This window comes from Amphibalanus amphitrite, unplaced genomic scaffold (genome assembly GCF_019059575.1).
Source record: "Amphibalanus amphitrite isolate SeventyFive unplaced genomic scaffold, NRLGWU_Aamphi_draft 000244F_arrow, whole genome shotgun sequence".
NCBI lineage: Eukaryota > Metazoa > Arthropoda > Thecostraca > Balanomorpha > Balanidae > Amphibalanus > Amphibalanus amphitrite.
The window spans coordinates 505,873-533,403 of NW_024881739.1; the positions used below are offsets into that span (position 1 = coordinate 505,873).

The window sequence follows — 27,531 nt, forward strand, 5'->3', positions numbered from 1 at the left end:
GATGCTGAATATGTCGACCCATTGAAGATGTGTTGACTTGTTTGTTGACAATCCGCCCGTGATGATAGTACCATTCGAAGCTCCGTCAGGCGTCAGCCATCATGTGCTGTCCTAATACCCGTGCCTGTGATGATTATGATTGTTTTTAGGGCCTTGATTGTAATGATTGCACACCGAGCGTTCAGTGTCCGTGCAACCACTGATGACTGGTGCCGGCTTTATCACCAGGCAAACGTGTAACGTGCCTAGACTGGCGGGATAATTCGTCGGCGGTCCCCACCGATCTCACGGTGCTCGAACCACCTACTCGAACCGTGGCTCCGTACATCATTTAGGACCGCATGTCCATGCAGACATTTTCCGAGCATACACATACACATGCCAACAGAGCCTCGCGGTTAGTGCTTCCAATGGTGGGCGGCCAGCTCCCCTATGACGCGGCGAAATTGAGCATTTTAGTAACAGCGACAAAAAAAGACTTGACAGCCGCACTCCGCTGAATTCGTGACTCACGGAAATAACTATCTGACACATGCCCTCAGTTTGAATTAAAAGACGACACGTTATGACATCAATAATACAGTTTATTTATTATTCATTACGCCTAGTGAAACAATCATTAGAGAAGTGAATTACCGATGGCAGCCCAAAAATCACTTTTCAACCATAAACAACAGAGCATGCCACCACTTCACAGTCCTGGACAAAAACTGTCATGATTACAAACACTACGGGCATATCTTTAACTGAAAACAAAAAGTGAGAATATACCAAGTGCACATCAAATCACAACAGAGGCTGCCGAGAGTCCATCAAAGATGGCCGCACGGATAGACTTGATCAGATTGAAACACCCACGCCACCACACGCCGCATGGAATGCCTCTCGCGAGTGCCTCCGCACAGCAGCACACCGTTCGGCGGTCCGCTCAGCCACAGCGCACCGCTGCACGACCGCCACCACCGCCCCGGCGCACGTCCGACCCGACCCACGCGGCCCGCGCCGCCGACCGGACCGCTAGCCGAGCCCGTGGTCATCAAAGAAGCCCTGAGGCGTCTCCTCCTGCAGGAACAGGTCAAAGGTCAGTGGCGTGGCAGGCGACTGCCCTCTCGCCACTTCTGGCTACTGGTGTTCTGCACGACCGCGTCCCGCCCCATCCCGCCCAGTGCCCCCCGAGATGAGGTTGTTCGCCCGAAAACAGCCAGCAAACAGCGAGAGACAAGGTAAACTGGACATGCTTTATTGCTCGCCACGATAGATCGAAGAAAATGGTACAAACTACGAAACGAAATTCTATGCTGAGACTTACACAGTAGCGTGGCATGCATTTTTGGCTCGTATGAAGACGGCACAGCTCGTTTGTAGACAGCCTGTTTCTACGCAGGTAAAGTCTCAACACCAAGTGTCACTTGTATAGCACCCTATCATGATAAATGCATGCTGATATACAGGTACTGCATAACAACATATTAGTACAGCTTGCAACCAGTAAATAAAACAGAGTCCATATCCGTGCGCTATATTCCAAGGAAAACAGGTAGTTAATATGAATACCATGCAATTAGAAGATACACTACATGTAGATATTGATGGCCAAAACAACTCAATAATGAACGTCCACACAGCGAAGAGCAGGCGCGACAGAGAGAAAAGCCGGCACTAGGCGAGACAGCAGCAGCGGCAGGGAATGTATTCGTGCGCAGTGCGGGAATAAGAACAGACGGGTTCGCCCGCGTATCAGCGTTCACAAAACGTGAAGACATTACACTGCGAAACACAGCCCCCGGCAGGAGCCTAAATAATGCCTAAGTCGTTCATTATATTGTCCGCCGCGTCCTCCTAGGAAACAACAAAACAGGTCAAACGATTCGGCATATTTAATTTTTAGTTCATGATCAAAATATGTGCCGAGCACAAAATTACTGCCCATCCACCAGAAGCCAGATAGGTGAAATAACTTTAGTTTGCCAAGAATACTTCAAAACCATCTTATTTCTTAGCATGTGTAGGCCACTTGACAAACAATATAGGCAACCGAAGTACCAAAACGTGATCAAGGCATATAAAAAGAAGCATTGTGCATTATGCGGGCTCCAAACCAAGTATCTTGACCACCGAAGTACAGAGACAGAAGGAAGTGTTTGCGCAGATTCACACAAATCTGCTCAAACGCCCCTTCCACACGTACCCAAGCTCCCCGTGTGCTAAGCAGGGTGTCCCGTGCGACCCGAGGGCCCCGTGCATGCAAGCGGTGGGGTCCGGCCGTGCGCGGGGCGGGGCGGACGGTGCGCGTGGCGACGGGGGCGGGCCGGCCGCGCCTCGGCCGCACTCACACGGTATATGGCGCACAAAGGCCGCCGGGTCCACGTGACTCCTCTGAGCGCGGCACACAGACACGGGGAGGGAGGGACGAGTGAGCCGCGGCCAGTCACGGGCGTGCACACTGCACAGAGCGCGCGCCGACCGGGCTCAGCGGGCCGCCGCGCCGCCCCGCGCCCGGTTCACCCGCACACCGGACACTACTCCACGGTCAGCCGAGCAACTACGCGACGCCGGGGACGTCCATCGACACGGAGCGGAACTACTCTAGCGGGCAAAAACTAGAAAGCAGAGGCGGCAATAACACCCGAGAGGTTCGCAGACATTTGGAGACGGTGGGACAACTGAATAACTAACGACTGTACTATTTTCCGATACAGCAAAAATAACGGAACACTGAATCACTTTATCAAATAGATCGCTGGTTATCCCAGGTCTGATCTATCTAGTTGAACTGCTAAGCAGTCTGTGACTTGCCATTTAAATGATAGTAAATGTTTTATTTAAGAAATCATGCTGAAATGCAGTAAATTTATCACGCATTTACCAATTTTAGAAAAGACTAACGTGACACATTCCACATGAAGGGAAAGTAAAAACGCATCCATCAATCGCCTCAGAGGCTACCGCTGACAGTAAGGAACTTCCGGTGATCCACATCGCTCAAGGAGGTACGCTATTCCCCGAACCACCTCCCTTCCGGCCCGCCCGCATGCGATCTGCCGAGCGGCAGCTGCAGGGCGCGGCAGCAGCACCGACACGGAGAGTAGAGCCAATCTGAGCAGCGCGCTGCGAGCGGACTCGCGGCGGAAACCGACAGAAACAGCCAGATACACAGTCGGGCAACACGCGGGCGAGCGGCGGCGAGTGCCGCCTCAGGCTAATAGAAAGAGAGGGAGAGAGATACATAACGAGCGAGCCAACGAGCGAGCGGAGAGAGCGAGATAGAGACAGAGAGCGGGCGAGCGATTGGCGCGGCGCGCAGCTCTAGTAACGACAGCCAACTGAGAATGCATATAGAGAGGGCTCGGTCTTACGCTGAGTGCGGTACCTAAGTCAGCCCGACAGATCGCAGGGCGTCCTCAAGGACCTCGTCCTAGAAACAGACGGGCAGCATGAGCGCCGCGCCGAGCGGGGCGGGGCGGGACGGGGCGGGGCGCGCTCCCGCGCGCCGGGGTCAGTCACAGGGGAGACAGCCAGTGCGCAGACGCAGGCGGCCAGCGAGCGATCACGTCACAGGTGAGGACGGCGCACAGTGTGCACGGACAAAAACAAAAACGAAACTAAAGTGAACTTATCGGTGAAAACTATGAAACTGAAATATGCCGCAGCATGGATGAAAGATGTATCTTTCATCCATGAGCACAGTATTACGGTCTGGTTTCGAGACGTTTTTTCTTAGCAGGCCTAAATAAAGACATTGTTAATGACAGTGAGTTCGCAGAAACTTGACTCCTGCAAATCCATCCAAATTTTGAGATTCTGAACAATAATCGCCTTTCCATCTAGCTATCTACTTTCGTGCATCTTGAACACCTAACAAAACATCACCCACAAACATTGAGCATGTCACTAACCCTGTTATAATTTTCAGCTACTTTGTGACTAAGCGACGCTTTACAAATCGAACCTCATGAGCTGCAGCAATCTTTGACCATCAGCGACAGGTCAACGGCGATGTCTTGTTCATCCTGCGATGACCCATATCTAACGAGCCCCGTCAGTTTTCCTATCCACCCGGCCTCCTGTGGGCTCTAGCTGTTCGGGTCACGGGTAGCCACTGACGGGTCTGATTCCATTGCCGCGTCTGGGCCCGCCCCTCCGTGCGCGGCAGAGGCGCGGACAGCACCACACAGACGGCGGCCCGTCCGCCGGCGGAACTCCCCACATGCCCCCGACAATGACCCGGCTCCGCGGGGACAGCTCAGCCGCCGCGATCCCGGTCGGCGATCCGCACCGGCAGCTGACACAGACGCGGGCCGGACCGGCGGGCCCCGAGCGGCGAACATGCAGGAAGCACCAGAAGCACAGCATGCCACAGAGATAACAGTTGGTGTCGAGCGTGCTCGGAGCTTAGACGGAACAGAAATTAGTTCCAAGATTTTATGGACGTTAACTGCTCACAAAGGATTTCTGTGAGTCAGTGCACAAAGAATAGTTTATAAACTTCAAAGACTGCAAAAAAACTTTTGTTCCCAGGGGAATGTCTCGCACAAACTTCAGATAAACGGAATGGTGTTGTGAAGTACAGCTAAATGCATTAATAAGTCCATTTTCTTTTGTGATACGGGCCCAATAAAATCAGCTACTGGTAGCGCTGGGGACCCGTGATCATATAAGTAGTGTTGATCGCATGGCTCAATAATCACATTTCTCACGACACCCAAAAATTCTAGCTACATACATGGTAACTACTACTACCAAACAAATCGAACATAACAATGCAGGCTGATAACTAGCAGCCAAAATAACCCCATACGTCACTCCTCCTCGTCCCAGTACGCTACCGACTCAGTAACTGCAGCACAAGCCTTGCAGTCGGACCGAGCCGCCCCGGCTCATCTCCCAACCATCGGACGGACGGACAGACACCACAGAGCGCTTCAGGCGACACTGACCAATCACATCGCAGCGACGGCACGCGACGACCAATCAGCGCAAAGCACGCCGCGAGCGGCGACCAATCGCTGACACGGCGGCGCTCATGCGGCGGCGGCGGCAGCAGCAAGCGCTACAGCTCATACGGATCAGCATCGTGACTGACCTCCTGGAGCAGGTCCTGTGCCGTGATGGCCTTCAGCACGTTCTTCTTGCTGGTCTCCTGGATCTCGCCGCCGAGCAGCAGCTCGTCCAGCATGAAGAACGCCTTCTCGAAGTTGAAGATAATGTCCAGCTCGCATACCTGTCGGAAGCGGATTCCGAAAGGAAGCAACAAGTAGTGATACGATACACCAGCTGTTCTCTTATCTATACAGCTGTGATTTTTATCGGGCGATGTCAATCGCGAATGTCTTCACATGCAATGACATGGCAGGTTTTTTTTGCATTCGAAACTCTGGGTAGCACCAAATTGACTGCTTTCTCTCGCTCATTGGCAATAGTCATCAACTTAAAATCAGATGGAATCGGCAAGCAAAAGGCATTGAAAAGTTGAAAATACATCATTTACGTAAAAAGACGATTCTCATCAGATACCACACGGGCGACAACCAAAGCTACACCGTCACTGTGCGGCGAGTGCGAGCGGAGCTGTGTCATACCGAGCCGAAGTACTTGTCGAGCAGCTCCACGTATCGGTGTATAATCTCCAGCGTAAGCAGCTCGTTGTCGTCGCTGTCGATAGCGCAGCAGAAGTACAGAGACGCATACCTGCCGAGACGGCGATGGAGCAGAGGTCAGAACAGGGTCAGACATCTGGGAAAGAGCAACAGAAAAGTAGCTACCACGAGGTGTGACACTCATTGAGACAAGACTTGACATGTGACACATGAATTGCAAACAATGCCTTCATGAAAAAGCAGAAAAACAAACCTCTTATACACAATCTTCAAGTCTTTCCACTCCAAAAAGCTGCACATCTTTGCTTTTCTTGAAAGCACTGTTGCTATCAGCTCTCGTGTTGTTTTCTTCTTCTGCTTCTCTGGGTATGCACAATACCATTTTTGAAGCCTGAGCTTGCCTTGTCTGCTGAAGAGGAGCATAAAATGCATCTGAAACAGAGAGAGAGGAGTGCGTACCATGGATTAAGTATCTACAATATGAGAATGTATCAGCAGGCTGCAAACATTTCAGCTTCAAATGGGAAACATTTAGGTAACAACCATCTAAAGGCTTGTGAAAACAGTTCAAAATTAGATGTCACCAATGAAAAGCTAGGAAAACCAATGCATACTGATAAACAAGGAAAACGAGCAGTGCTCAGGTGTGTTGGTTTGGAATGGACAAACTTTGGGATTTGGAATGGAGATTTGCAAGGGCAGAGGACTCTTCATACAAAGCTTAATGTTTGCTTATGTGCATAGATAAAAACGGAGTGTAATGAGTTGGATATCCAGATTAATTGCAAGGTTGAAGGCTTGGAGATAAGAAATAAGAAGGTTGAAAAAAGAAAAATGGTGTCAAGATGGCTATAATGGGAAGACCTGGACTTCTACCACAAATTGCAGATATTAGTGCTTTTGGTATGAGTTATGAAAAGCCACAATAAAAGGTCAATTATCCCCTGGCCAAGCACATTTAGTCCCCATACATCATTTTGTTGGACAATGATGTACCTGGGCTGTAGCCTGTACTTAAAACAGTTCACCAGTGCTATGCCACATTGGGGCCCACACCACTCCATGCCGTCAGCTGTTCTGCACCACACCATCAACCAGTCCATGAGTGCCTCAGTCCTCACTCACTGACAATGTCTCATGGAGATTGCCATGCTATACACTCAGGAGCCTTATCCCAATCCCCAGCCTGCCCTTATCTAAAAATAGCAGCTGAGTAATGTAGCAACTCTGAAGGCTGTTCACAGGCACTGTAAACCAAAACTGCTGAGTGCAGTGTGTTCTGTGTGCCCAGCAGGCATGGAGGTAGGGGATGTGTTGGTGGTATGACATCGCATGGCTGCGTGCGGTGGCCGGTCCCAACCGACCACAGCGGCCACTGTGTGCGGTGACGGAAGGATGACATAGGAAGGCAGTGGGCGTAGCTTAGAGCCTGTGTGCAGTCCTACCACACACAGGGCCCGTGAACAGCCCCCTGAAGTGGTACTTACCTCTCCTGTGTACAGAATCTGACAGTCTGTGCAATATACATAAGCCTACATCGAGTACACAAATATTATTTTTCCTCATTTCACAGCAAGAAAAATCGCGGCGAAATCGGTGCGAGACACAAGCCCACTACAGAAAGTAATGACACAACTTACTGTTATTTCTTTGGGATAGGGCAAGGTAGATGGAGAAAAGAGCTCTGAAAATGCTTCTGTTATGGATGTAGTTGAATTAACATCCGAGCATTACCATTTCTAATTTTCTAGAGATCTAATTCTTCCACCCCATCAACGGAAACGAATCGAAACGGGGCGTTCTCAGTTCCAACGTATGTGTTTAAGAACTCGGCAATAGACGGCTGATACAATTGTCGTTCTTATGACGTCATTAAAAACTAAAAGCGCCGGTCCACCAGTCTTGCTTTGGGAATCAACACCCAGGGCATCAGGGTATAAATTACCTATCTGTAAGTCTGTAAGAATCTTGAAATTACCAGCATATAGGGCCTGGCACATAGGCGGCGGAACGGGGGGGGGGGACACCGGGGCACCATGCCCAGAGTACATAGACACGATGCCCTCCCTTGATGTTGCCCTAGATGTTAGCCTTGTTGTTAGCCTCCCTTGATGTTAGCCCTACGGGCGTTGCATGGAAAGCAAGATTGATGGAAAGAGGGGGACCAAAAGTCGGCAGTGCCCCCCCCCCCCCCTGAACAGGGCCTCGTCTAAGGAATTTTCACTGGGGGGGCAGAGACTGAAGGAGCCAAACCTAGGGTACCCCCAAATCCTGTTTTCTCACCGGATTTAGGCCACTTGTTTTTCGTCACAGCCCTGAGAACATGATTTTTTTTAACAAAAGAAAACAAAACAAAAACCAAAATAGGCGATCTGCGCCATACCGTAACCCTCGCCCGTATGCATAGCAGAAGGGTGTGGGGGGGGGGGGAGGGTCGAACGGACTCCTCTCGGTTTTTCGCAAATAAGTCGCGCAAAAAGCGACCGATCGCGACACAACTTTCAGTACCCTCGCGTTTATCAAGTTCACACCAACTCTGAAACTTTCATGACCCTGACCCAAATGACCTTTGACCTGTGAGTTACTTTTCGAGACCAGGTTTATCCGGAATCGCAATTCGGCCCACGTCGGCTCGCATTAGCCGAGCGTTTGCAGTCTTTTCGTGGTTTCAAGCGTTTAAACATGGAATATGATGTTGCTTCCATGCATTAGGGTGGGTGTCAAGGTCTCCGAAAGGTCAGGTCAGGTTATTGACCTTTGATGGCCTCGGTTCACTTTTTCGAGTTTAACACGCTTTTAGACTAGTTTTTGGAGCTGATTTCGAATTTAGCAGCCATTTGAACAATTACGAAGAAGTTTTGGTGCCTTCGCAACATGTTACGAAGCTGTCAGAGGTGTTTGCGAATACCCGAATACCCGGCAAAATCCTTACTGGTTGATCTGACCTGATCTGACCCGACCTGGCCTTAATGCATGGAGACATTATCTATTATCATAACTAACATGGTATTCGTGATCAGCACCCCGAAAAAAACCATAACAGCCACCCTTTACGACGTTCTAACAGGTCCCGATTTCCCCGACTTTTGGGTCATTGACCTGACCTGGAAGGTCAACTGATGACTAAGGATCTTGAAATTGGGTATCATCGTTTTCCTCTCGTCACGGGCAACACGGTCGTTTGTTCCGCGAAGTTCTAGCTCGATCAGGGGCGAAACGGCAAGGGGGTCCAACGGACCCCCCCCCCCTTATACGTTCGCGACTGGAAAAACGCCAATACCGGCGAGGGTTAACATTAGTGTGCTACCCCTTCACATTGACCCACCAGACAGTGATAAACATAGGTACTATCCGTGTTGGGCGTTTCATTGAGTTTGTATGTTTGTGTGTGTGGGGGGGGGGGGAGGCAAACACGAGCTGGGTTGCTGGCCAGCTGCCATTTTATGATTTGCTACTCGGCGCTCTCTGGGCCCTGTTTCACGGCACGCCCCTTCACTTCGCTTCAGCGCGCTTCACTGAAGCGGTGAGGTAAACGGAACCTCCGATGCTAAGGTATGACCTCATCACAAAACAACAGCGTGTTGTATTATATTGCTTGTAGGATTGCTTCGCATTGAGATATGTCGTGGAATACAAACATAAAATGTAACAGCCATATTTCTGATTTCAATGCGAAACAATACCTACTGCAAGCAATATAATACAGCGTGCTGGCGTTTAGTGATGACGTCTTACCTTAGCATCGGAGGTTCCGTTTAACTCGCCGCTTCAGTGAAGCGCGCTGAAGCGGAGTGAAGCGGCGTGCCGTGAAACAGGGCACAGCTCTGAAAATCACAAACCCCTATCTTTTCCCGTAGCCATGAACACTGAACAGTTATTGAACAAATCATTTAATGTTTCTCGTTAAATCCATGTAAGATTCCTAACAAAAACGTATTGCGGAGAAGGTAATTTTGTGAGAAGTTAACGTTTTGACTGGGGGGGCAAATGTTGGCCACTGGGGGGGCAATCCGCTCCACTGGGGAGGCAATTGCCCCCCCAGTTAACATGTTAGACGAGGCCCTGCCCCTGAAGGTGTTCCGCCGCTACTGGCCTGGCAAGTTGCAATTGCCTTGATCCATGTAATGGAACAATAGCCACCAGGCAAACTGAGCTATGATAAATATCCAAAGACTCTAACCAGTTCATAATAGTGTACCTTCTTATACTTCTCTTCTCGAAGGCGAAAACCAAGGCGAAAACTATATATACAGCGAAAACCATATTCCCATCATCCGGCCTTCTCTGCAGCGATCCTCAGCCATCAATCAAATCGCGAGAGTTGTATTTTACGAGGGTATCTACCAGAGGTAGCTACAGACACGGGTGATTCAAGTAGATGTATTGTATGAAAAGACGATGCACCGGACACTGAACAGCCCTAGTCAGTTACCTTCGCCGTCTTATTTGCTTTCAATCTATTCCCCTTCTTCGATTTCCCCGAACACTTTCCATCAGCAGACATGCTTCCACTGCCAATCACTTTTGCCTTCCCTTTCTTACCTATCTTGCTCTTTTTCATTCCGACCTTCACGCTTCCCTTGAGCTTCTTTCCCTTTTTCTTCTGCTTGACTGTCACAACACCGCCTCCCTGGCCTCCATTTTCAGTAGAGGAGGGCTTCTGCTTGTCCTGTGCTTTTTTCAGCGCCTTGATGCGAGCTATCCTGTCGCGATCATACTTGGGCGTGGTATCGATGGTCTCACGTCGAATCGGGTGAACAGCTAGCTCGCGGCGGTCCTTCTTGCTCTTGCGCGGCACCTGCAACAGGTAGTCGGGCACCTCGCAGCCAGAGTTTTTCACCAGGTGCGCGATCTGACGCATGTTTGGCACGTCTTTGGTGGTGAAGAAGGACACGGCCTTGCCGGGCCGGCCGGCGCGACCTGTGCGGCCAATCCGGTGGATGTAGCTAGTGGTGCTCGGCGGCATGTCGTAGTTGATCACAAGGTTGACGCCCTTGAAGTCGATACCGCGGCCCATCAGCTCCGTGCAGATGAGCACCCACACGCGGCCGGCGCGGAACGCCTTGACCACGTTGTCTCTCTGCAGCTGCGTCCGGTCTGCGTGAATCACATCCACCATCACACCGTCGTAGATCAGCTCGCGGAACAGCTCCTTCGCCCGCTCCTTGGTCTGCACGAAGATGATGCACGGAGTTGTCAGTCCCTTCTGCATGATGTTGCGGAAGGCGTACAGCTTGCCCGACTCACTGCCGACGAACACCAGCTCCTGCTCCACGACGTCGCTGGCGGTGTTCTTTTGGCCGACCGACACGGTGACGACGTTGTCCAAGTTCAGGCGACACCACTGGTCCACATCGTGGGCGAAGGTGGCCGAGAAGAGCGCTCGCCGCACCTGGGCCGAGTCGCACGCCGAGTAGATGCGCCCCAGCTGCTCCCGGAAGCCACGCTCGCCCGCCTCGAACAGCTTGTCTGACTCGTCGACGACCAGCCACTCGACGGTGCGGAGACTGACCAGCGGAGGCTCGGCGTCAAGCAGGTAGATCAGACGGTTCGGCGTGCTTACCAGCAGATCGTACTTCTGCGAGACGGGCCGCGGCGTGCCGTCGGCGGCGCGCTTCGCCTTGTCCAGACAGCGCACGCGCAGACCGGTGCCGGTGGCCAGTCGCGAGGCCTCCAGGGCGATCTGCCTGGCCAGCTCTCGGCTGGGCGCCAGGATGAGAGCGCGGCAGCCGGCGTTCCTCGGCTCGCGGAGGTGCTGCAGTACCGGCACCAGGTAGGCGGCCGTCTTTCCGCTGCCGGTCGGCGCGCAGGCGAGCAGCTCGCGACGCTCCAGCATCACGGGCACCGCCTGCATCTGCACAGGCGTCGGCTCGAAGTAGCCAGCCGCCCGCAGGTTGTCCACAATCTGTGTCCGCACACCCAGTCGACCGCTGAGCTCGTCAAAAGTGGCCGCCGGCGCTGGCACGTCAGAGCCCTGCACGTGCAGTCGGTGCTGCTTCCGTAGCTGTTCTGTGGCAGTTAGTGGGTCAACCACTGATGGAGGCTGCTTTCCAGCCTTTGCAGCTTTTCTGCTCTGCTTGACAGTGCAATCTTGCTCTTCATCTTCATCCGATGATGTAGATAGCTTTCGCTTTTTACTGCTCTCCTCCTGTGTGGCTTCTATGGTGCTTCCAGGTGACAGCAGTAGTTTACTGGGCACTCCATCTGAGCTTTTGCTATACCCTTGGCGAACTTTACCTCCAAAGCGGACACCTCGAGTCAGCTTCCAGAAGATGTCATTTGTATCCATGCTTTTAAAAAAGATTATGTAACCTGGAATAAAGGTTTACAGGGTAAATGTGTAGAAAAAGGCTGATTCACTTTTCAAATATACAATTTGCATATTTAAACCTTATTTCACATCATAAATCAAATTGTGCACCAACCATCTGTTGCAGTTTGCAACCCTTCTAAACATAACTAAGCACACAGATGGAGTGACATCTCCTGAGTAAAAACAACGTCATTGCAACACTGCCATTGTGAAAAATATTTGCTACCTGATGACAAACTTCAAAAATAATAAAATATTCAGGTCTAACCTAACCTTAAAGCCCATCCCCGGTACCTGTTTATTCTGCAAGTTGCAACATACAAGGCATTGCAGCGCCACATTTTACATACCGTAAATCCTATAGAAGTTTCAGATATTGTGGTACAACATGATTTTTCTTATTGATTCTACTCAATGACACATTACTTCAAACTGCAGTCCTGCCACGGTCATACAGTCCTGCAAATGGCCTTGCACTCTTGCAGACCATTTTTCGACACGCGTGTTTGGTGCGCAGTGGATGTAAGAAGCGCGCTATTTTTGTATACAGCGTATACATTAAGTATTCATCCCAATAAAAAAGTTAAATTATTTACGAACTATGGATTTAATATTTTCTGAGTGGTATTCAATAATATTAAAGTAACCTATGAAGGATTATGAAAGACAACTAATGTTATATCTTCTTAGCTTTAGCTCTTGATTAGCTAGCTTGATCGACGCCCTACAGACGATAACGACGCAACTGCTTTTTGCGCTCTCTAGAAGCTGAAGCTTGCTTTTCACCTTTTTATTTTTATCCAAGAGTCAAGCCAATCAAGCAAGAACTGAGAAGTAAGCCAGCAAAGATCAAGAATCATCAAGGTCAAAATTCTTGAGAATAAGTAAATAAAGTTAAAAGTTCTCCACCTACGTACTGTGGAATCAAAGTTCTAGATTACGAGGTCAAAGACCAAGACCAAAGTGATATCGAACAATACAATGAATAGATTTCTCATTTCTGTATACCGTGATCGAATAAAAGTATACTTAGTAGTCATCGATATTTAAAAAAGGAGCTTACCTGTAATGTGTGTTGTAGGCTTGTAGGCACGGAGTAAAACCAGTATGAGTTGATCTTACCTGGTTTACTTACCTGGTTGGGTTCCAATGTCCGACTGTGAGGGAATGGCAATTTAGGAAGTTGAGGCAGGGAGTGGACTACGGAACCCCAGAAACATAAGGCGCGCCAAACAGTAGTGCTGGAATGTCCTATGAGCACAATCATAAATAAACTGTCTGGAAATGTGCGCCTCACAACAGTAATTGACATGTAGCATATACTAGTTTCCTAAGATGAGACAGTAAGACATGGTATGTGATCAGGGTGTAGCGAGGAAGACAACTGAAAAGTCTAGAATGCTCCCTTGTGTTTTTAATTCTCCTTATCTCAATGTCCAACTAACTAAGGTAAGGCAAGGTATAATGATTTTTATTTTTCCAGGTTTGAATTCAGCACTCAACAGTAGTCATCTCGTCAAGTGTTCAAGACTTTCAGAAGAAGCCATGAAAACATGCATAAACATGTCAATAAGGAGCAGCAGGAATAAAATCATTTTAACCTTATACTTGGTATTTGCTGTGTACCTCATATATGTCATAATTTTCTTGGCTTCAATGCTTTTCCGATCAGCAAGTGATGTGAAAACTAAAATAAGAGCCCTGCCAACGTACATGAGTGATGCTGAAATTGACAAGATACGTGTGTTAGAAGTTGGGACTTTACAGCAGCAGCTCCAGCAGGCTTTTGGCAAGTAAGTACATTGATTTGTACCTATTCAGCAGTTGTGCATGAATACCATGTTTTGGGCTAATTAGAGTTATGGGATTCAGCAAATAGGTCTGAGTGTTTTTTTTTTTTACAATTTATCTGATTTCCTTTTTACTTTTCATGTTGAAGGTGCTTAGAATTACTGGAAAATAACAAAATTAGCATAAATATTAGACAGCAGTACCTTACTGAGAACCTACTGGGAATGGTATATAAAACTAGCAAGGTATGTGAAATAATCTGGTACCAATTAGTCTGCAATGTTTCATGGCAATTTGGCATTTGCAGTCAATCATGTGACCTGAAGGTATTTCCATTTCCATGATCAGGGCAGATGACAACAAGAATGGCTACCTTGACAAAGATGAACTGTCAGAATGGATTCAGATGAAGGTGTCAGAACACATCACAGTTGGGGTCAAAACCAACTTCAAAGTATTCCTCCTTCTGGACAAAAGCCCAAAGGATGGTGAGTGCTTGTCATTCAGCTATACATTGATAGTTAATCGATTCAGTGAGTTAATCAATAATTTTGTGCATAATTGAACTGGTCAAAGAGCTCCTTTTAGCCTTGAACAATGGAATGGATGGAGCTTTGCGAACAGATTTGTTAGTTCTCCACTGTGTAGTTAGTCTTTCAGGTAGATTTATGAAAGTGCGGTGTTCTAGAAACCCTAATGATCTTGACCTTGGTACCCATTGTTTTACTCAGGCTGGATTAGCATGGAGGAATACGACGCTCTTTTCCTGTCATCCCGAGGCGCCAAAACAGAGGAGGATCTCAGCCGCTCTGACAGAGGTAATTAGAAACGTACAAAAAAACCGGATGCAAGGAATTCGGACAACAGAATGCAAGGGGATTGCGAAAATTGTTTCTACCGCACCTAACATTTATTTGTCAATACACCTTAATGACATCCACGGCGCTGCATTAATTCATTGTTCTGTTTGCCTTGTAGCTTCTGCTGCCATTTCCTCTGTGGCCTCACTCGCCTCCCCTTTATCCGCGTTCAGAGCAGCTGATGAGCGAGCGGGCCGAGTTTCTGGAGCTGGGCAACGAGGAGAAGCTGACGATCGACGAACTGCTGACATTCCGCCACCCGGAGTCGAGTCACGCCCACCTGCTGGCGCGGGTCACCGAGCTCATCGACACACTCGGTGAGACCGACGGGGAGGACGGTTGAATTGCCGGGGAGAGTGGGTGAAAATGACGGGGTGGCTGGACGAAGAGCTAACGATCGGGAGGGACGGGTGATGGGCGAATGGGATAGAGTGGCACTTGAATAAGCAGTTTGTGTTTATATGAAGTAAGCCGATTATTATTATTTTTTTTTTTTTTTTAGTTCATGGCGTAACGTAGAAGAGAGCCGCGGGATGTTACACATAGTTCTGTTCGTCAATCATTAATTGCATGTCATGGAAGCTCAAGTCAATAAAACCCTCCCTCTCTCCCCTCTCCCCCTCTCGTTTCGTACAGACGAGGACGGTGACGGAGCGCTGTCGGTCTCGGAGCTCGGACAGCTCTCCGACCCCGCCTACCGTCCGTCAGAGGAGGAGGCGGCCAACTTTCCCGTCAGCTCGGAGACGGAGATGCGCGCACTGCACGCCCGGCTCGACACCAACGGGGACCAGAAACTGGACCAGCACGAGCTGCTGGTGAGACGCCGGGGGAGGGCAGTTTGTGGGTTGATGATTGGGGGCGCGTCAACAGCGTGGGGATTTCCTGTAGCTGTTAGGAGGTTAACGGGAGTGAATTGTTTGCTGAACATTTTCGATACCTCTGTTTTAGCACGGGGTTCGTCCCGTGGTGGTCATTCAAGTGTGTCAAAATGTACCTTGTGGTGGGAAAGATAGGGCTACCATGCATGGAAGAATGCTAGTTAATCGTTATCAATCCCACTACGGTTACTGAGAAATGTCTCTCAAAGGTGTGCCACTGCCGGCCGAGATATTTCAAAGAAATGTCCTATCGTCCCGCCGGGAGGGAGAAGCTCCGATCTAATACTGTGCTCTTTCCTCGCTCGATGAACCACCACCGCATCAGCTGACTCCCCTCCCCTCGCTCAGGTGTTCGCCGATCCCCGTCACGTGGAGCACGCGTCTCGGGACGCGGCGCGTCTCATACGTCTGGCTGACGCGGACGGGGACGGCCAGTTGGCGCTGACCGAACTCCAGATGCACCCCGATCAGTTCCGCATGATCGTGGACGCCCGGCACAGGTTTCACCAGCCGGGCGATCGCCGGTAGGCCGGCCGATAGCACCGACAGACTGAGGGGCAGATGGATGACAGATGAGGGACAGATGGGTGACAGATGGCGGGGAAAGATTGTGACAGATGTTGATGGGGTGACGGACACTGATAGGCAAAACGACGCTAATTGCTCATGGACGTTGTCTTACTGAGGACCAACAAGGTTTTTTTACGCAGGCCAATTGTGTCAAGTTTGTTCAATATTTATATATTAGGGTGAATATGTCTTCCAAGTTTCAGGTATGAATGTTTTCTTATTACATATTACTGATGCGTAGGAGTTGGCGAGGTATGGACGCAGTCGGGGATTTTGGCTGAGCGTTACCGTGGCCAGGTGCAATTTTTGTTTTTCGAACAAATCGGTTGTTTAGATAAGGTGTTGACATGTTTAAGGTATTTAATTAAGACGTTACGCTGGTGTTACGGTACTGTACTTTGAGCTGAGTTAGTTTAAAGTTACGATAAATTATTTGTCACCCAAACTTCGCTTTATACTGCATAATAACGTTGATCAGAACCATTTGCAAGGACTTGGCAATTAATCTACTTAGTTCGTTGTTGCTAATTATTTACCTATCATGTTAGAATATTGCCAAACATGAATCAAAACAGACCTACCTGCGACCGTTGACATTCAGGCCCCATTTACGCTAGTGCCTGATGATACTGCAACAGGAATGATTAGAGTAGTGCAGTAATTTTATAAATATTTAAAACTTGTGAACTGAACGTTGTGAAATAAGATGGCGTTTTATATCCCACATCTTCCAATATAATGTGCTGTAAATCATCGAACAATACGTGTTACCAGCAATCGTTGTTTTTGTTTCACGATGCGTGCCGTGTTGCCTCATATGAAGGGTATATTTGCCTTATACTTGTGTTGTATCGCAGATGATACATATTTTACCATTCCTGGTTGTCCGTCCACGTCTTACCTGATGCAGTGTAAACGTACTATTGAGGAATATTTTAACAATGTGTACATATATCCTTATCGGATCGCGGTTCATCGTTTGATGAACAAAAGTAGGCGAGTATGCCTTTTTGTGGTTATTTTTATAAATGCAGTGATACGTGGCTTTCAATCAAATACATTCAGGTTGTTTAACTGTGTGTTATGAAAGGATTGGATTTAATCATAAGAAGATGCGTAAACATGCATGGGAGGTATGGTGCCCAAAGAGATAAATATTTCAACCTCCGTTTAACGTGAGGAAGTTCCGCCTGCTCAGAATCTACGTACGCGTTCGCATGTAACCTTACCTATCTACAAGGCATGGATAAATATGTAGTGTGGAGTGTGGACCGTGTTCCGCAAAATGTTTACGTCGCGTACAATAGTCACAATGCGACGACGGAGAAATGGTCGCGTCACAATCCCGACAATGCTTGGACTGTCCCCATGCAGCGTATAGTTGGGTGAAACAGCTTCACCACCACCTACCATGCCCAAGATCAGCGCCAAAAATAAGTGATATATTACAAAAAAATGAATATATACAAATGACATGATGAGCAAGGGGAGACAGTCAAGATAGCGGCACCGCGCTACACGGCCCCACACATCTCCTACCCTCTCTTTCCCTTGCCTCCCACCTCCCAGAAAGTCAATTGGATTACTTTCTCTGGAGAAGGTTGCAGGGTAAGTGGATGCTGAATAGAGCACAAGTATCACCACTATCAGTGCATCGCCTGTGACTTCTCGATCTCCGACCGGAAGCGCGCGATCGTCTCTTTGGCCAGCTTTAGCTTGTCCCTGAGGTCGTCAATCTCTCGTTTTACTTTGTCTCGAGCAGAGTTAATGGCTGCCTCAGTCTTCTGCCGCTTCTCCTCAACTGGAAAACGGGGAGAGGGCGTGTCACGAGGCGCACGCACCAGAGGGCGACGAATGTTCACACAAAAACGCCGTTCAGAGACGGTGATTAGGAATGAGAGGCACAACCAAATAGCAGATGGTGTTTGCACAGCTTCTCTTTTGTATTTGTGTGTTCCATTGTCAGACTGTCCCATATGCTTGCATCCCTCATGCCGGTCCAACCCATGTTTGTATGCACCGCTCGGTGACTCGCACTGCATCCGTAGTGCTCAGTGCGTCTCGAGTCTGTACCCCAATCCCCCGAATTTCGTACCACTCACGTCTCACAGTGTCTCGTGCCTGTGCCACGTGTTTGGGCCACTCCTGTTCGTATTCGTGTTTGTACGGGCCGCGGGTGATCTGTATCATGTTTGTTTGCACCACCCACAGTGTCTCGTGTTTGTACCATTCACAGTCCGTCTCGTGTTTGTACCACTCACAGTCCGTCTCGTGTTTGTACCATGACTCACAGTCTGTCTCGTGTTTGTACGGGCCGAGGGTGATCTGCCGAGTGGACGTCAGCAGCTGCTGCATCATCAGCGACGGCTCCTGGAAGATCATTTCGTCGTAGTACTCGCAGACCAGCGTCTTCAGCGGACCCATGACGACGGGCGCAGGGGCGCCGCTCGAGGGGAACAGCTTCAGCACGTGGTACAGCGTCACCTGCCCGGGGGGGGGGGGGGCGGTGTCAGCCTCCGGTCTGTCCCCATGCCATGAGCGGCGGACATATTATAAATGAGGACTGTTTGTAAAAAGAAAAGAAAATATTCAACATTTTCTTCAACTTTCAATCAAAGCCAGAACTGTAGATTAAACACCCAAGCCAACGATAAAGTTGGTAAAGCGCAACTCGCGGACGATAACATGACAGGGTCAGGACGCCTTATGACAGGACGATAAATTACGGTCAGCTGAGTTACCGTATACATCTATTGTTGAAGAGTTACCAAGTGTTATAAAGAGCAGCATACACTCACCGGCCGCTCATTAGGGTCCTCGAAGTAGATTTTGATGACGACCTCGAACTCCCCCCAGCCGGTCTCGGTGACCTCGTACGGCGGTTTGGAGACCACCCGGGTGGCATTAGGGTAGCTGTCGTGCAGCTTGAACTGCACCTTCTTCACGTACACAGACATGTCTTCGTTGCTGCAGGAGATGTGTGTCGTGTCAGTAGGTATGTAAATGAGCTGATGACAAAAAAGATAGGTACTAAGTAGGGGGTAAGCAGTTGTTTAAATGATAGCTTATTGCATTCACTCACCATGAAAGATTGCTAGTTGCTACCATGAAACTTCACCCCCTAAAAAAACAAAGCTAAGAGCATATCAGTACCAGTTTTGTAATGCAACATACTTGTACGGTTTGGCGTAAACGGTCCACTGGTGCGTGTGGCCATCCTCCTCCCGCTTCTTTCCAAAGGGTCGAGCCAGGTTCCCATATACGATTGGCTTCACTACGGTCACTCCCTGGCAAACAGAGCAAGAGATGCATCAGCATAGTACCTATCTTGCTGCAGGTTGCAGTTACGCATGGCAAGATACGTAAAAATTGAGTTACATTAAGGTAAAAAAAAAAACATTTTGGTGACTAAGAAGCACTTAGTCCATCTACAACTTCCATCATACCTTCATTCTTCCACTTCCTTCTACAGAATCTTGTGATTCAGACATGTCTGAAGCTTACCACACCACTATCTGAAAAGAAAACAATAATTATAACATGGTGTGTGAGGCATATGTTGTTGTCGTTTATAACAAACAAACAGGTAGGTACCGCATGGATACATGAGCCATATTCTGATAATTAGGAATGGTTTGCAAGTAGGTAGCTACCTGTACTCTGTAGTAGGTAGCAACAAAATAATAATTATGATAATCTAATGCACAAAAAGGGTAGTCGTGAAGCAGGCATCACACTTGTGTTTGCAGCCAAGGAGAAGCACTATACCAGAGTGGAAACCATCCATACACTACGCCGGACGCCCGTGAGCGGTGAGACCCTCTTGCGCCGAAATTCAGCGCAAGCGATTTTGCGCTAAAAAGTCTGCATGATTTGCGTCAAAAATTGGGTGCCTATTTGTGCCAAAAATAAGCCACTTTTATATAAAGCCCATGTGCACATCTACCAATCAAGGCTATACAACCAGACAGAGCATTCCGGGGCCTTGGACGCTCTCCCTTGTTTGAGCGTCCGAGTAAGTGTTTTACCCAATACCTCAATACGCTTAGCGCACTGTAGCGTCGTGCTGTGAATCAAGGCCGGAGTCGTAAGTTCCGGGGCCACAAAAAATCGGCGGAGCGGTGTGTTCGAGGCTGGCGGGAGCCAGCGAGGGCCGGACACCGGAGCAGCACTGCTCCGGCACATCAGCCTCTTCTCGGCACAGGGCGCAGAGCGCCGCGAGGCGCTGCTGGCACGCCGCAGAGTGGAGACAGCCGATTCGGTGCACATACTGGAGCGAGCGGCCCCAGTGACCTACCGTCATCTGGTGCACCGAAACGGTGTCCTCTCGGTCCTCTCCGGGGATAGGGAGCGGCGACGTGCTCCCGAGGATAAATAGTGACTCGGACCAGTTGTCGCGCACTTGAATCGCGCCGTTGATGCGAGACCGCACAGTGAACACTGAACAGCCGGTCGGCGAGCGAGCGTTTGAGGGCAGGGCAGCCGCTTGTTCATTGTTGTTCGTCCCTCTGTCTCCGCAAAAATGAAAGCGACGTCAAAAGGTACAACAGCCCAATGCAGAAACCTGGTCTTCTGGTCCTGTGTTAATTATTTCAAATTAATATGGAAATATTTAGTAAAACCAAAAAAAGGTCTGCCATTAAATTAACCCAGCAGAAAAGTGGTCGAGTAGGTAGGCACCTACGTGTACCAAGTTTTGAAGCAAGAAACCAGCATAACCTACCTATTTATTGCATTTATTATGCAAAGATAGGTACCTACCTACCGTTCAAAATCAAGAATGAAATGCTGTTCCCTAAAGTCAAAGTAGGTATAAACGACCTTGCTCTGAATGGCCTGAAGATCTCTGTATGACCTGTATTGGTATGGGCCTTGGCAACTAGTGTAAATAATAAACATCAAATATTGTCCTTTATTATGTTTTATGGCAAGGTCTTAGTGCCCTTCCGGGCCCTTCCTATACCTATTTATATACACTGTGCCTATACTTCTTCTTCTTTGTGGGTTAGGGCGCGCAGCCGTCAGGCCCTAGCGTCCAACTTCTTCGTTTCTTGCATTCAACTGTCCGATCTTCCACGATGTAGTGTCGGGGTTGGTAGGTACTAAGCGGTAACTAAGCAGGGTTGTGGGTAGCCGGAAAAGGAAAAAACCTAGGGAAGGACAAATGCCAGGGGAGGAAATTGCCGGGGAAGGATTAAGCCAGAAGGAACAGACCTGAGTAGCAGTGTTAGTGTTAGTTTGATTGGGCAGCAATCTACAAAATGATGAAAGAAAGATCAATACTCTTCTAGTCAGAGTGTTACCAGGTAATCAGAGAAAGAGAGAGCGAGAGAAATTCAGACCACTCTACGAGCTAGCTATATATACTACCATATACTAAAATAAAAGAGAGAATAGAAAACACGAACCACAGAGGACATGTGCTCAGAGTGCACTGTTGTTTCACTTAGACCTCCCGTACCGTTCACATTAGACCTCCACAGAGACGAATCAGTAATCAAAACACACCGAAAGAAAGTTTCCAAAGCCTAGAATCACCACACAAAAACAGGCAAAAGTAACATCATCAGTGGGGGCGGCAAGTAAGTAGCCGCCAATCAAACATTACACAGTTGTTAGAAGTACTGTCAATTCCGGTATATCAATAGAACCCGCCGCATTTACAGTTTGTCAAGCAGCTCACAATCGCGCAAGAAAAGAAACACTGCGTCCAATACATTAGGTTCTGTATCACCCAGCAGAGTCGCAATTGTGAACGGGAGACCAGCATCTCCACATGTTCGTCGCAAACGTTGGCGTGTCGTGCGATATTGAGGGCAATCAATTAGGAGATGTTTGACATCGATAATGCATCGACAAGGTGTACATAACGGTGGTGGAGCACGATCCATGACATGCGAGTGCGTAAGGAGTGTATGGCCAAGTCTCAGGCGACACAGCACTACTTCTTCTTGGCGACTGTCACGAGCGCCGGACGTCCACCTTCCTATGGTAGGCTTAATCGTCTTAAGGTGAGTGGGCCGAAACTCTTGCCATAAGGTAGCAAATTGGTCTCGAACGCGCCGTCGGACCTCTGGGACATATTCACGATAACCAACTGCGACCGGTGTAACCTCTGGTTTGTCATGTGCTTTCCCGGCCCAATAGTCAGCTCGCACATTTCCAGCTATACCGCTATGTCCCGGTACCCATATAAGAATGCACCTCATTCCATCCTCGGCAATGCGATGGTTTAATTCTAAAATAGAGGTAAGTAACGGGTGCCTCGTGGTGCCGTGCGCCATGCCTAACGCTTTCACAGCCGATTGAGAATCGGTGCATATCAAGGAACGTGGAATGCGATGGGTGCAGACAAACTTCAGGGCTTCTAGTATAGCTACTAGTTCGCCTGTATAAATAGAAAGACCTTCCGGTAACTTAAACGAAAAGAAAGCATTGTTAATGGTGAAAGCACAAGCCACCGACTCATGCCGCTTGGATCCATCTGTGTACAGTATCCGATATCCAGGGTACTCGCTGATAAGAGTCTGAAACTCGGCCTGCACGTCTATCGTGGAGCGGCTCGCTTTATCCTGGTTAGTTAGCAGGCGCGTCGTGACACACGGCAGAATCCACGGTGCCAAAGGCGCTGAGGGTTTGGCAAGGCCTGTCGGTGGTTCATAATCGAAGTCGGCAATCATGCGCTGGAGGCGTAAGCACACCGTGAATCCAGAAATTCTGCGAAGATATTGGTCTGATAATCCTCGGTAGAGCTCCTCAGAGGCGGTCAAGTCTGTTATACTGTGACAAGGGTGGTGTTCATCACTCAAAACCTTCAGAAAATACCGAAGGAGTAACTCTTTGCGACGGAGAGATAACGGGGGAATATCGGCATCAACCTGCAATGCTCGAACAGGAGAGGTGCGTAAGGCCCCCGTTGCAACTCTCAAACATGCATTCTGAAGAGTCTCGAGAGATTCGACTCGTCGCGTGTGTGGACCATCGATAATGTATGAAGCGTATTCCAAGATTGGTCGAATCATTGCTTTATACATTCGGGTCAATATGATTCGGTCTGCCCCATAGCTCTTTGCAGCGACGCATTTAAGCACGGCCATCCTCTTTTGGACCCGGCTTTTAATATACTCTACATGGGAATGTAAGTTCATTCGGGAGTCGAGAATAACTCCAAGGTATTTCACCTCATCCACAATGGGAATGGGGTCATTATTGATGCACAAAGGAGGGAACACTGATAGGTCGACCCTTCGTAATCCACGTCGGAAAAGGATCGCATTAGACTTGGTACTAGAAAATGTAAACCCAGTGCCTGAAGCCCACTCACCAATATTGTTAAGGGCATCTTGCAATTTCCGAAATAGCTTCGGGATTCGTCGCCCTTGCACCCATATGGTGACATCGTCAGCATAAATTGCGTACGAAACTCCTGGGGGTAGCACGTCGGCGATGGAATCGATGGCAAGGTTGAATAAGATAGGTGAAATCACGCCCCCCTGCACTATGCCATAATTCTGCATAAATGTATCAGATAATGTGCCGCAGCGGACCTGAAAGGTGCGATCTTTCAAGAAATTCTGAATAAAATGCATGATGTGACCTCGGAAACCCGCAGCATACATGCGATGCAGTAATACCGTAGGGGAGACCAAGTTATATGCAGATTTTATATCGAGGAACACAGCCAAAGTGCTGGCATGGTGAAGAAAACCGTCACGTACATGTGTGTCCAGACGGACAAGATGGTCAGCCGTGGATTTATCAGGCCTAAACGCACATTGATATTTGGTGAGTAGCCCGTGCTCTTCCACACACCACGTTAGACGCTTCCCAATCATGCGTTCCATTAACTTGCACATGCACGACGTAAGTTGTATAGGTCGGTAAGATGAAACCTGGTTGACATCCCTTCCTGGCTTCGGAATGGGAATCAGGTAAGAATGGCGCCATTCTGAGGGGAAAACATCGTTTGTCCAAATATAATTATACAGCTTCAGAAGTTGCCGAAGCTGAGGGTCAGTCATATGGCGAAAGAAATCATAATGTATTTGATCTGGTCCTACCGAGGTTGAACCTGATCGATGAATAGCCTCTGTTAACTCCCTGAGTGAAAACTCTCTATTGTAAACTTCCTGGTTGTCCGAGCAAAAACTTGGCATTGACCTTGCCATGTCTCGTTCTCTAAGCAGGAAGTCCCTGGAGTAGTTAGCTGGCGAGCTAAGTTCCTCAAAGAACTGCCCGAAGGCGTTAACCACTTCTGTGGGGTCATCAATAACTCTGTCATGTTGGACAAGGACTGGTAAGCGTCTAGTTAGCCTGGTTTTGTGAGAGAACTTCCTCAAGATATCCCATAGTTTACTCATCGGAGTACGATGGTTAAACAGTGATACCAGTTCTCTCCACGATGACATTTGTGCCTGCCGAAGGATCCGTCTAGTTTGCGCTTTCACCTTACGGTACTCCAATCGGAGAAATACAGAATGAACGTCTCGACGCATTCGGTTATGTGCCCTACGTCGGTTCCTTATCGCCTCCCTGCAGGCGTCTGTCCACCAGGGGCACTGATATTTGGAATTCCCTTTCCGGATGGGTACGTACGTCATCGCGGTGTCAATGATAGTCTGTGTGATATTCGCACAGTTTTGGAGACCCAAACTGTCAGCAAATTGTAGATCGCAGCTCATCTGAAACATCGTCCAATCAGCTTTCCTCACATTCCACCCGGTGAATATGGGTGGTAAACTAGGGGAGGGGTAAGACTGGCAATGACGAATATGTATCGGGAAATGATCACTGCCGTGCAAGTCCTTGTCTGTTGTCCAGTCAAACAGGTGAGCAATTTCACTGGAAACCAGGGTCAGGTCAATATGGGACTCTGCACCAGTGGCTTCATCCAGTCGAGTCGGCTGGCCGTCATTGAGAATGCGAAGATCATGGTAATTCACAACATCCATCCAAATTATACCTCGAGGGTCACAGCGATCTGAGCCCCACAAGTAGTGCTTACTATTCGCATCAGTGCAAATAAGATATGGGGTAGGGAGCTGAGAGAGCAGGTGTGCTAAATCCTGGAATGAGAATGGGTCATTAGGTGGCAAATACAAGGAACACATGGTTATGCTCCGATCGTTCACCCGAATCGTGCAAGCTACCGCTTGTAACGTGGATTGTATATGAAGCCTACGGTGAGGCAGCCTGTCAGACACATATATAGTGACACCGCCCCGCCTGTCACCTTGTGGAGCAAAGTCACTGTATTCTGTACAGTAGGGGATGTGGAAAGAATATTTATCGTTTTGGATGAAATGGGTCTCCTGGACACATATCACCTCATATGGATCACATGTAAACATATGTTTAGCCTCAGCCCATTTGCCAATCAGGCCACGGGCATTCCATTGTAGTATGTTTAACACCATAAATGCTCACTAGTTACACCAAGATCACGGGCCCTGCCACAGCAGGCCCCTGTCACCAAAAAAGAAAAGGAAAAGAAAGAGAAAGAGAAGAAAAGAAGAAAAAAAAGTTGCCTTCTGTAAATTCCTGCCTCTCTACCTCTCTCTCCTTTCTCTCTCCCTCTGAACTAGGTAGGGGCGGGGGGCTTCCTGGTGAGGCTCGGCATACGCCGGCCCCTTCCTGCACTGCCTCCCTGTCGCCTGAGTCCTATTGGAGGGGATGGGGAGACACTCTCGTCGGAGAGTCCTCCTAGCCATCCAGGAGATGAAGATTCCCTGTGTCTATCCTTGGAGTGTTCAGGAGTTAGCTTTGCCTCAGAACACTGGGGTTCCTGTGGGTTCCAACTCTGCCTGGCACTCTGCTGTGAGGTTGTGTCCCAATCATCGGTCAATGGTTCAGTCAGGGGTTCCGGGTCCGGCACTGCAGAGGGTGGGGAACCCGTCATTGAGAACAGGGATTCCTGGGAACCACCTGTTACAGCCTGCGAGTCCATTGTGTCAGGATTGTTCTGAGGGACATCCTGGGCTGTATCCGAGTGGGACATGGTGGAGATGGTTAGAGCCTGAGAGTCCATCATCTCGGAGGGCCTTTGTTGTTCACTGTCTTGGTCAATATTGGGTTGCACCGAAGGCCTGGGGGCTGTAGCTGCTGGAGTAGGGGGTTGTCCAGAGACCGGGGTTCCCTGCCCTCTTTGGTTTTCCTCTCGTGCACTGACATCACTCCTCCCTGGTCCTGTCTGGAGCTGTAAGAACCTGTCAAAGAGGGTGATCATTTTGTCCAGTTTCTGTTCGATAGTGCTCACTTGTGCTTTGAGGGATGGATCAGACGGAGTATCACTGACACTGTTGCCCCGCACCACTGTGGTGAAGGGCCTAATGTTTGGGGTTTGATTTTCCTTGTCATACAATCGACGCGCATGGGCGTAGGAAACATCCCTGGTGACTTTGATTTCACAAATAGCTTTCTCTTTTTTCCACTTGGGGCATTGCCGGGAAAGACAGTCATGTGTGCCATCGCCACAGTGGATGCATGTTTGGGAACATGTGCCCTCGTGCTTCTGCTCACCACACTTAAGGCACACTGCCTCAACCTGACACCTTGCCTGCATATGGCCGTACTTCCCACATTGCAGGCATATAAGTGGGTTGGGAATGTGTTGGCGAACCTGGTATACCACATAGTCAAATTCAAGTCTGGAAGGACATGTGGGCCTGTCAAATGTCAGTAGAATGATGGGGGTTTTCTCCGTGTGATTGCCCACTCTCCGAGTGAATCGACGGGCGGCAACCACCCCGAAGCTGGACAACCAACCAACGATTTCATCCTCAGGAAGGCCCATGAGATCAGGGGCATTGATTGTCCCCCGGCTCTGGTTTAGCTTTTCATCCTTCTCGATCACACACGCCTCATCTCCGAACTTACACACCTTCAATAGTTTCTCGGTTTGGGCACTGTCTTTGGTTTTAAGTAGTAATCTACCATCATTCAAAAAGTTTGCTTTGTCCACTTTGTCTTTGGATCCTAGAATCCCACGGACACACATCTGAATCCATGGCCACCCTCTTTCCTTCAGAGGCTGCCCGGACTGCAGCTTAACGGAAAGATAGCTGCCAGAATCATCATCCTCACTCCAGAAATTAACAACCGTGTCGTCCTCTCGCACTCTCTTACTGGCCCTACTTGGCCCCATCCTCCTGATCTATCCCATCGGTGACAGAGATCAAGAGAAACCTAACCAAGTCTTTTGCCGTGCAAAAAGACTCCAGGAACGACTCACCCCGATCCTCGGCTCAGAGCCAGAGCCCAAAAACAAAGGAATAGAAACAAACCAAATCAACTCCTGAAACTAGGCTCCCGGATTCGAATCTTCTCGAACGTCCAAGTTCGCCAGATACGCCTTCACCCTGCCACGTGTCTCGCAAGAATGACTGTGCCTATACATTACATATCATTGGAAAATAGAATTGTCTGAAACGCGCCATTTCACTAAAAGAACGAGTAGAAATATTGTGGTTATTTATACGTCATAAATACCGCGTCCATACCCAATACTGTCCTCACCCAATGGG

At 48.9% G+C, this 27,531-nt stretch overlaps 5 protein-coding genes across 22 annotated transcripts; 1 reads left to right on the forward strand and 4 right to left on the reverse strand.

Moving 5' to 3' along the window:
• Positions 1 to 563: 563 nt before the first annotated feature.
• On the reverse strand, positions 564 to 7,414 carry LOC122386242 (AP-1 complex subunit sigma-2-like). 8 transcript variants are annotated; one of them, XM_043375262.1, is made up of 6 exons: positions 7,238 to 7,414; positions 5,851 to 6,029; positions 5,580 to 5,688; positions 5,084 to 5,221; positions 3,357 to 3,415; positions 564 to 1,062 (listed from the first exon to the last, which is right to left on the reverse strand). In XM_043375262.1, exons 2-5 carry the CDS (start codon positions 6,027 to 6,029, stop codon positions 3,371 to 3,373), a joined length of 471 nt encoding a protein of 156 aa, XP_043231197.1. In that variant the 5' UTR covers positions 7,238 to 7,414; the 3' UTR covers positions 564 to 1,062; positions 3,357 to 3,370. The 8 variants fall into 8 exon arrangements, with proteins under 8 accessions (XP_043231197.1, XP_043231192.1, XP_043231190.1 ...); XM_043375257.1 differs by having other exon boundaries at positions 3,371 to 3,415; positions 7,332 to 7,405; XM_043375255.1 differs by having other exon boundaries at positions 7,332 to 7,405.
• Positions 7,415 to 9,963: 2,549 nt separating this feature from the next.
• On the reverse strand, positions 9,964 to 12,660 carry LOC122386244 (probable ATP-dependent RNA helicase DDX52). Of its 2 annotated transcripts, none has more exons than XM_043375264.1 (2): positions 12,261 to 12,660; positions 9,964 to 11,909 (listed from the first exon to the last, which is right to left on the reverse strand). In XM_043375264.1, the coding sequence occupies exon 2, from the start codon at positions 11,884 to 11,886 to the stop codon at positions 10,018 to 10,020; it is 1,869 nt and encodes a 622-aa protein (XP_043231199.1). In that variant the 5' UTR covers positions 11,887 to 11,909; positions 12,261 to 12,660; the 3' UTR covers positions 9,964 to 10,017. The 2 variants fall into 2 exon arrangements, with proteins under 2 accessions (XP_043231199.1, XP_043231200.1); XM_043375265.1 differs by having other exon boundaries at positions 12,205 to 12,412.
• LOC122386245 (45 kDa calcium-binding protein-like) lies at positions 12,660 to 17,083 on the forward strand. Of its 4 annotated transcripts, none has more exons than XM_043375269.1 (7): positions 12,660 to 12,744; positions 13,394 to 13,703; positions 14,050 to 14,189; positions 14,433 to 14,519; positions 14,735 to 14,878; positions 15,198 to 15,376; positions 15,788 to 17,083. In XM_043375269.1, exons 2-7 carry the CDS (start codon positions 13,456 to 13,458, stop codon positions 15,965 to 15,967), a joined length of 978 nt encoding a protein of 325 aa, XP_043231204.1. In that variant the 5' UTR covers positions 12,660 to 12,744; positions 13,394 to 13,455; the 3' UTR covers positions 15,968 to 17,083. The 4 variants fall into 4 exon arrangements, with proteins under 4 accessions (XP_043231204.1, XP_043231205.1, XP_043231202.1 ...); XM_043375270.1 differs by having other exon boundaries at positions 12,661 to 12,794; XM_043375267.1 differs by having other exon boundaries at positions 12,677 to 12,774.
• A 352-nt stretch (positions 17,084 to 17,435) lies between these two features.
• LOC122386248 (YEATS domain-containing protein 4-like) lies at positions 17,436 to 27,389 on the reverse strand. Of its 7 annotated transcripts, none has more exons than XM_043375279.1 (6): positions 27,240 to 27,389; positions 19,456 to 19,524; positions 19,184 to 19,296; positions 18,808 to 18,976; positions 18,301 to 18,493; positions 17,436 to 17,810 (listed from the first exon to the last, which is right to left on the reverse strand). In XM_043375279.1, the coding sequence occupies exons 2-6, from the start codon at positions 19,498 to 19,500 to the stop codon at positions 17,656 to 17,658; spliced, it is 675 nt and encodes a 224-aa protein (XP_043231214.1). In that variant the 5' UTR covers positions 19,501 to 19,524; positions 27,240 to 27,389; the 3' UTR covers positions 17,436 to 17,655. The 7 variants fall into 7 exon arrangements, with proteins under 7 accessions (XP_043231214.1, XP_043231216.1, XP_043231215.1 ...); XM_043375281.1 differs by having other exon boundaries at positions 27,366 to 27,388; XM_043375280.1 differs by having other exon boundaries at positions 27,292 to 27,388.
• Positions 20,998 to 27,221, reverse strand: LOC122386246. The gene is made up of 2 exons (XM_043375271.1): positions 24,605 to 27,221; positions 20,998 to 21,223 (listed from the first exon to the last, which is right to left on the reverse strand). The coding sequence occupies exon 1, from the start codon at positions 27,150 to 27,152 to the stop codon at positions 25,590 to 25,592; it is 1,563 nt and encodes a 520-aa protein (XP_043231206.1). The 5' UTR covers positions 27,153 to 27,221; the 3' UTR covers positions 20,998 to 21,223; positions 24,605 to 25,589.
• Positions 27,390 to 27,531: the final 142 nt, after the last annotated feature.

Coding starts and splice junctions, on each gene's coding strand:
- LOC122386246 (XM_043375271.1), bottom strand. CDS start 27,152: ATGGGGCCAAGTAGGGCCAGTAAGAGAGTGCGAGAGGACGACACGGTT.
- LOC122386244 (XM_043375264.1), bottom strand. CDS start 11,886: ATGGATACAAATGACATCTTCTGGAAGCTGACTCGAGGTGTCCGCTTT.
- LOC122386248 (XM_043375279.1), bottom strand. CDS start 19,500: ATGTCTGAATCACAAGATTCTGTAGAAGGAAGTGGAAGAATGAAG. Junction 19,297..19,455: donor AAGGAAGTGGAAGAATGAAG/GTATGATGGAAG, acceptor TCTGTTTGCCAG/GGAGTGACCGTAGTGAAGCC. Junction 17,811..18,300: donor GTACAAACACGAGACAGACT/GTGAGTCATGGT, acceptor CCCGTTTTCCAG/TTGAGGAGAAGCGGCAGAAG.
- LOC122386242 (XM_043375261.1), bottom strand. Junction 5,689..5,850: donor TTGAAGATTGTGTATAAGAG/GTTTGTTTTTCT, acceptor CCGTCTCGGCAG/GTATGCGTCTCTGTACTTCT. Junction 5,222..5,579: donor TCGACAAGTACTTCGGCTCG/GTATGACACAGC, acceptor CGCTTCCGACAG/GTATGCGAGCTGGACATTAT.
- LOC122386245 (XM_043375266.1), top strand. CDS start 13,309: ATGCTCCCTTGTGTTTTTAATTCTCCTTATCTCAATGTCCAACTAACT. Junction 14,190..14,432: donor GGACAAAAGCCCAAAGGATG/GTGAGTGCTTGT, acceptor TGTTTTACTCAG/GCTGGATTAGCATGGAGGAA. Junction 14,520..14,734: donor TCTCAGCCGCTCTGACAGAG/GTAATTAGAAAC, acceptor ATCCGCGTTCAG/AGCAGCTGATGAGCGAGCGG.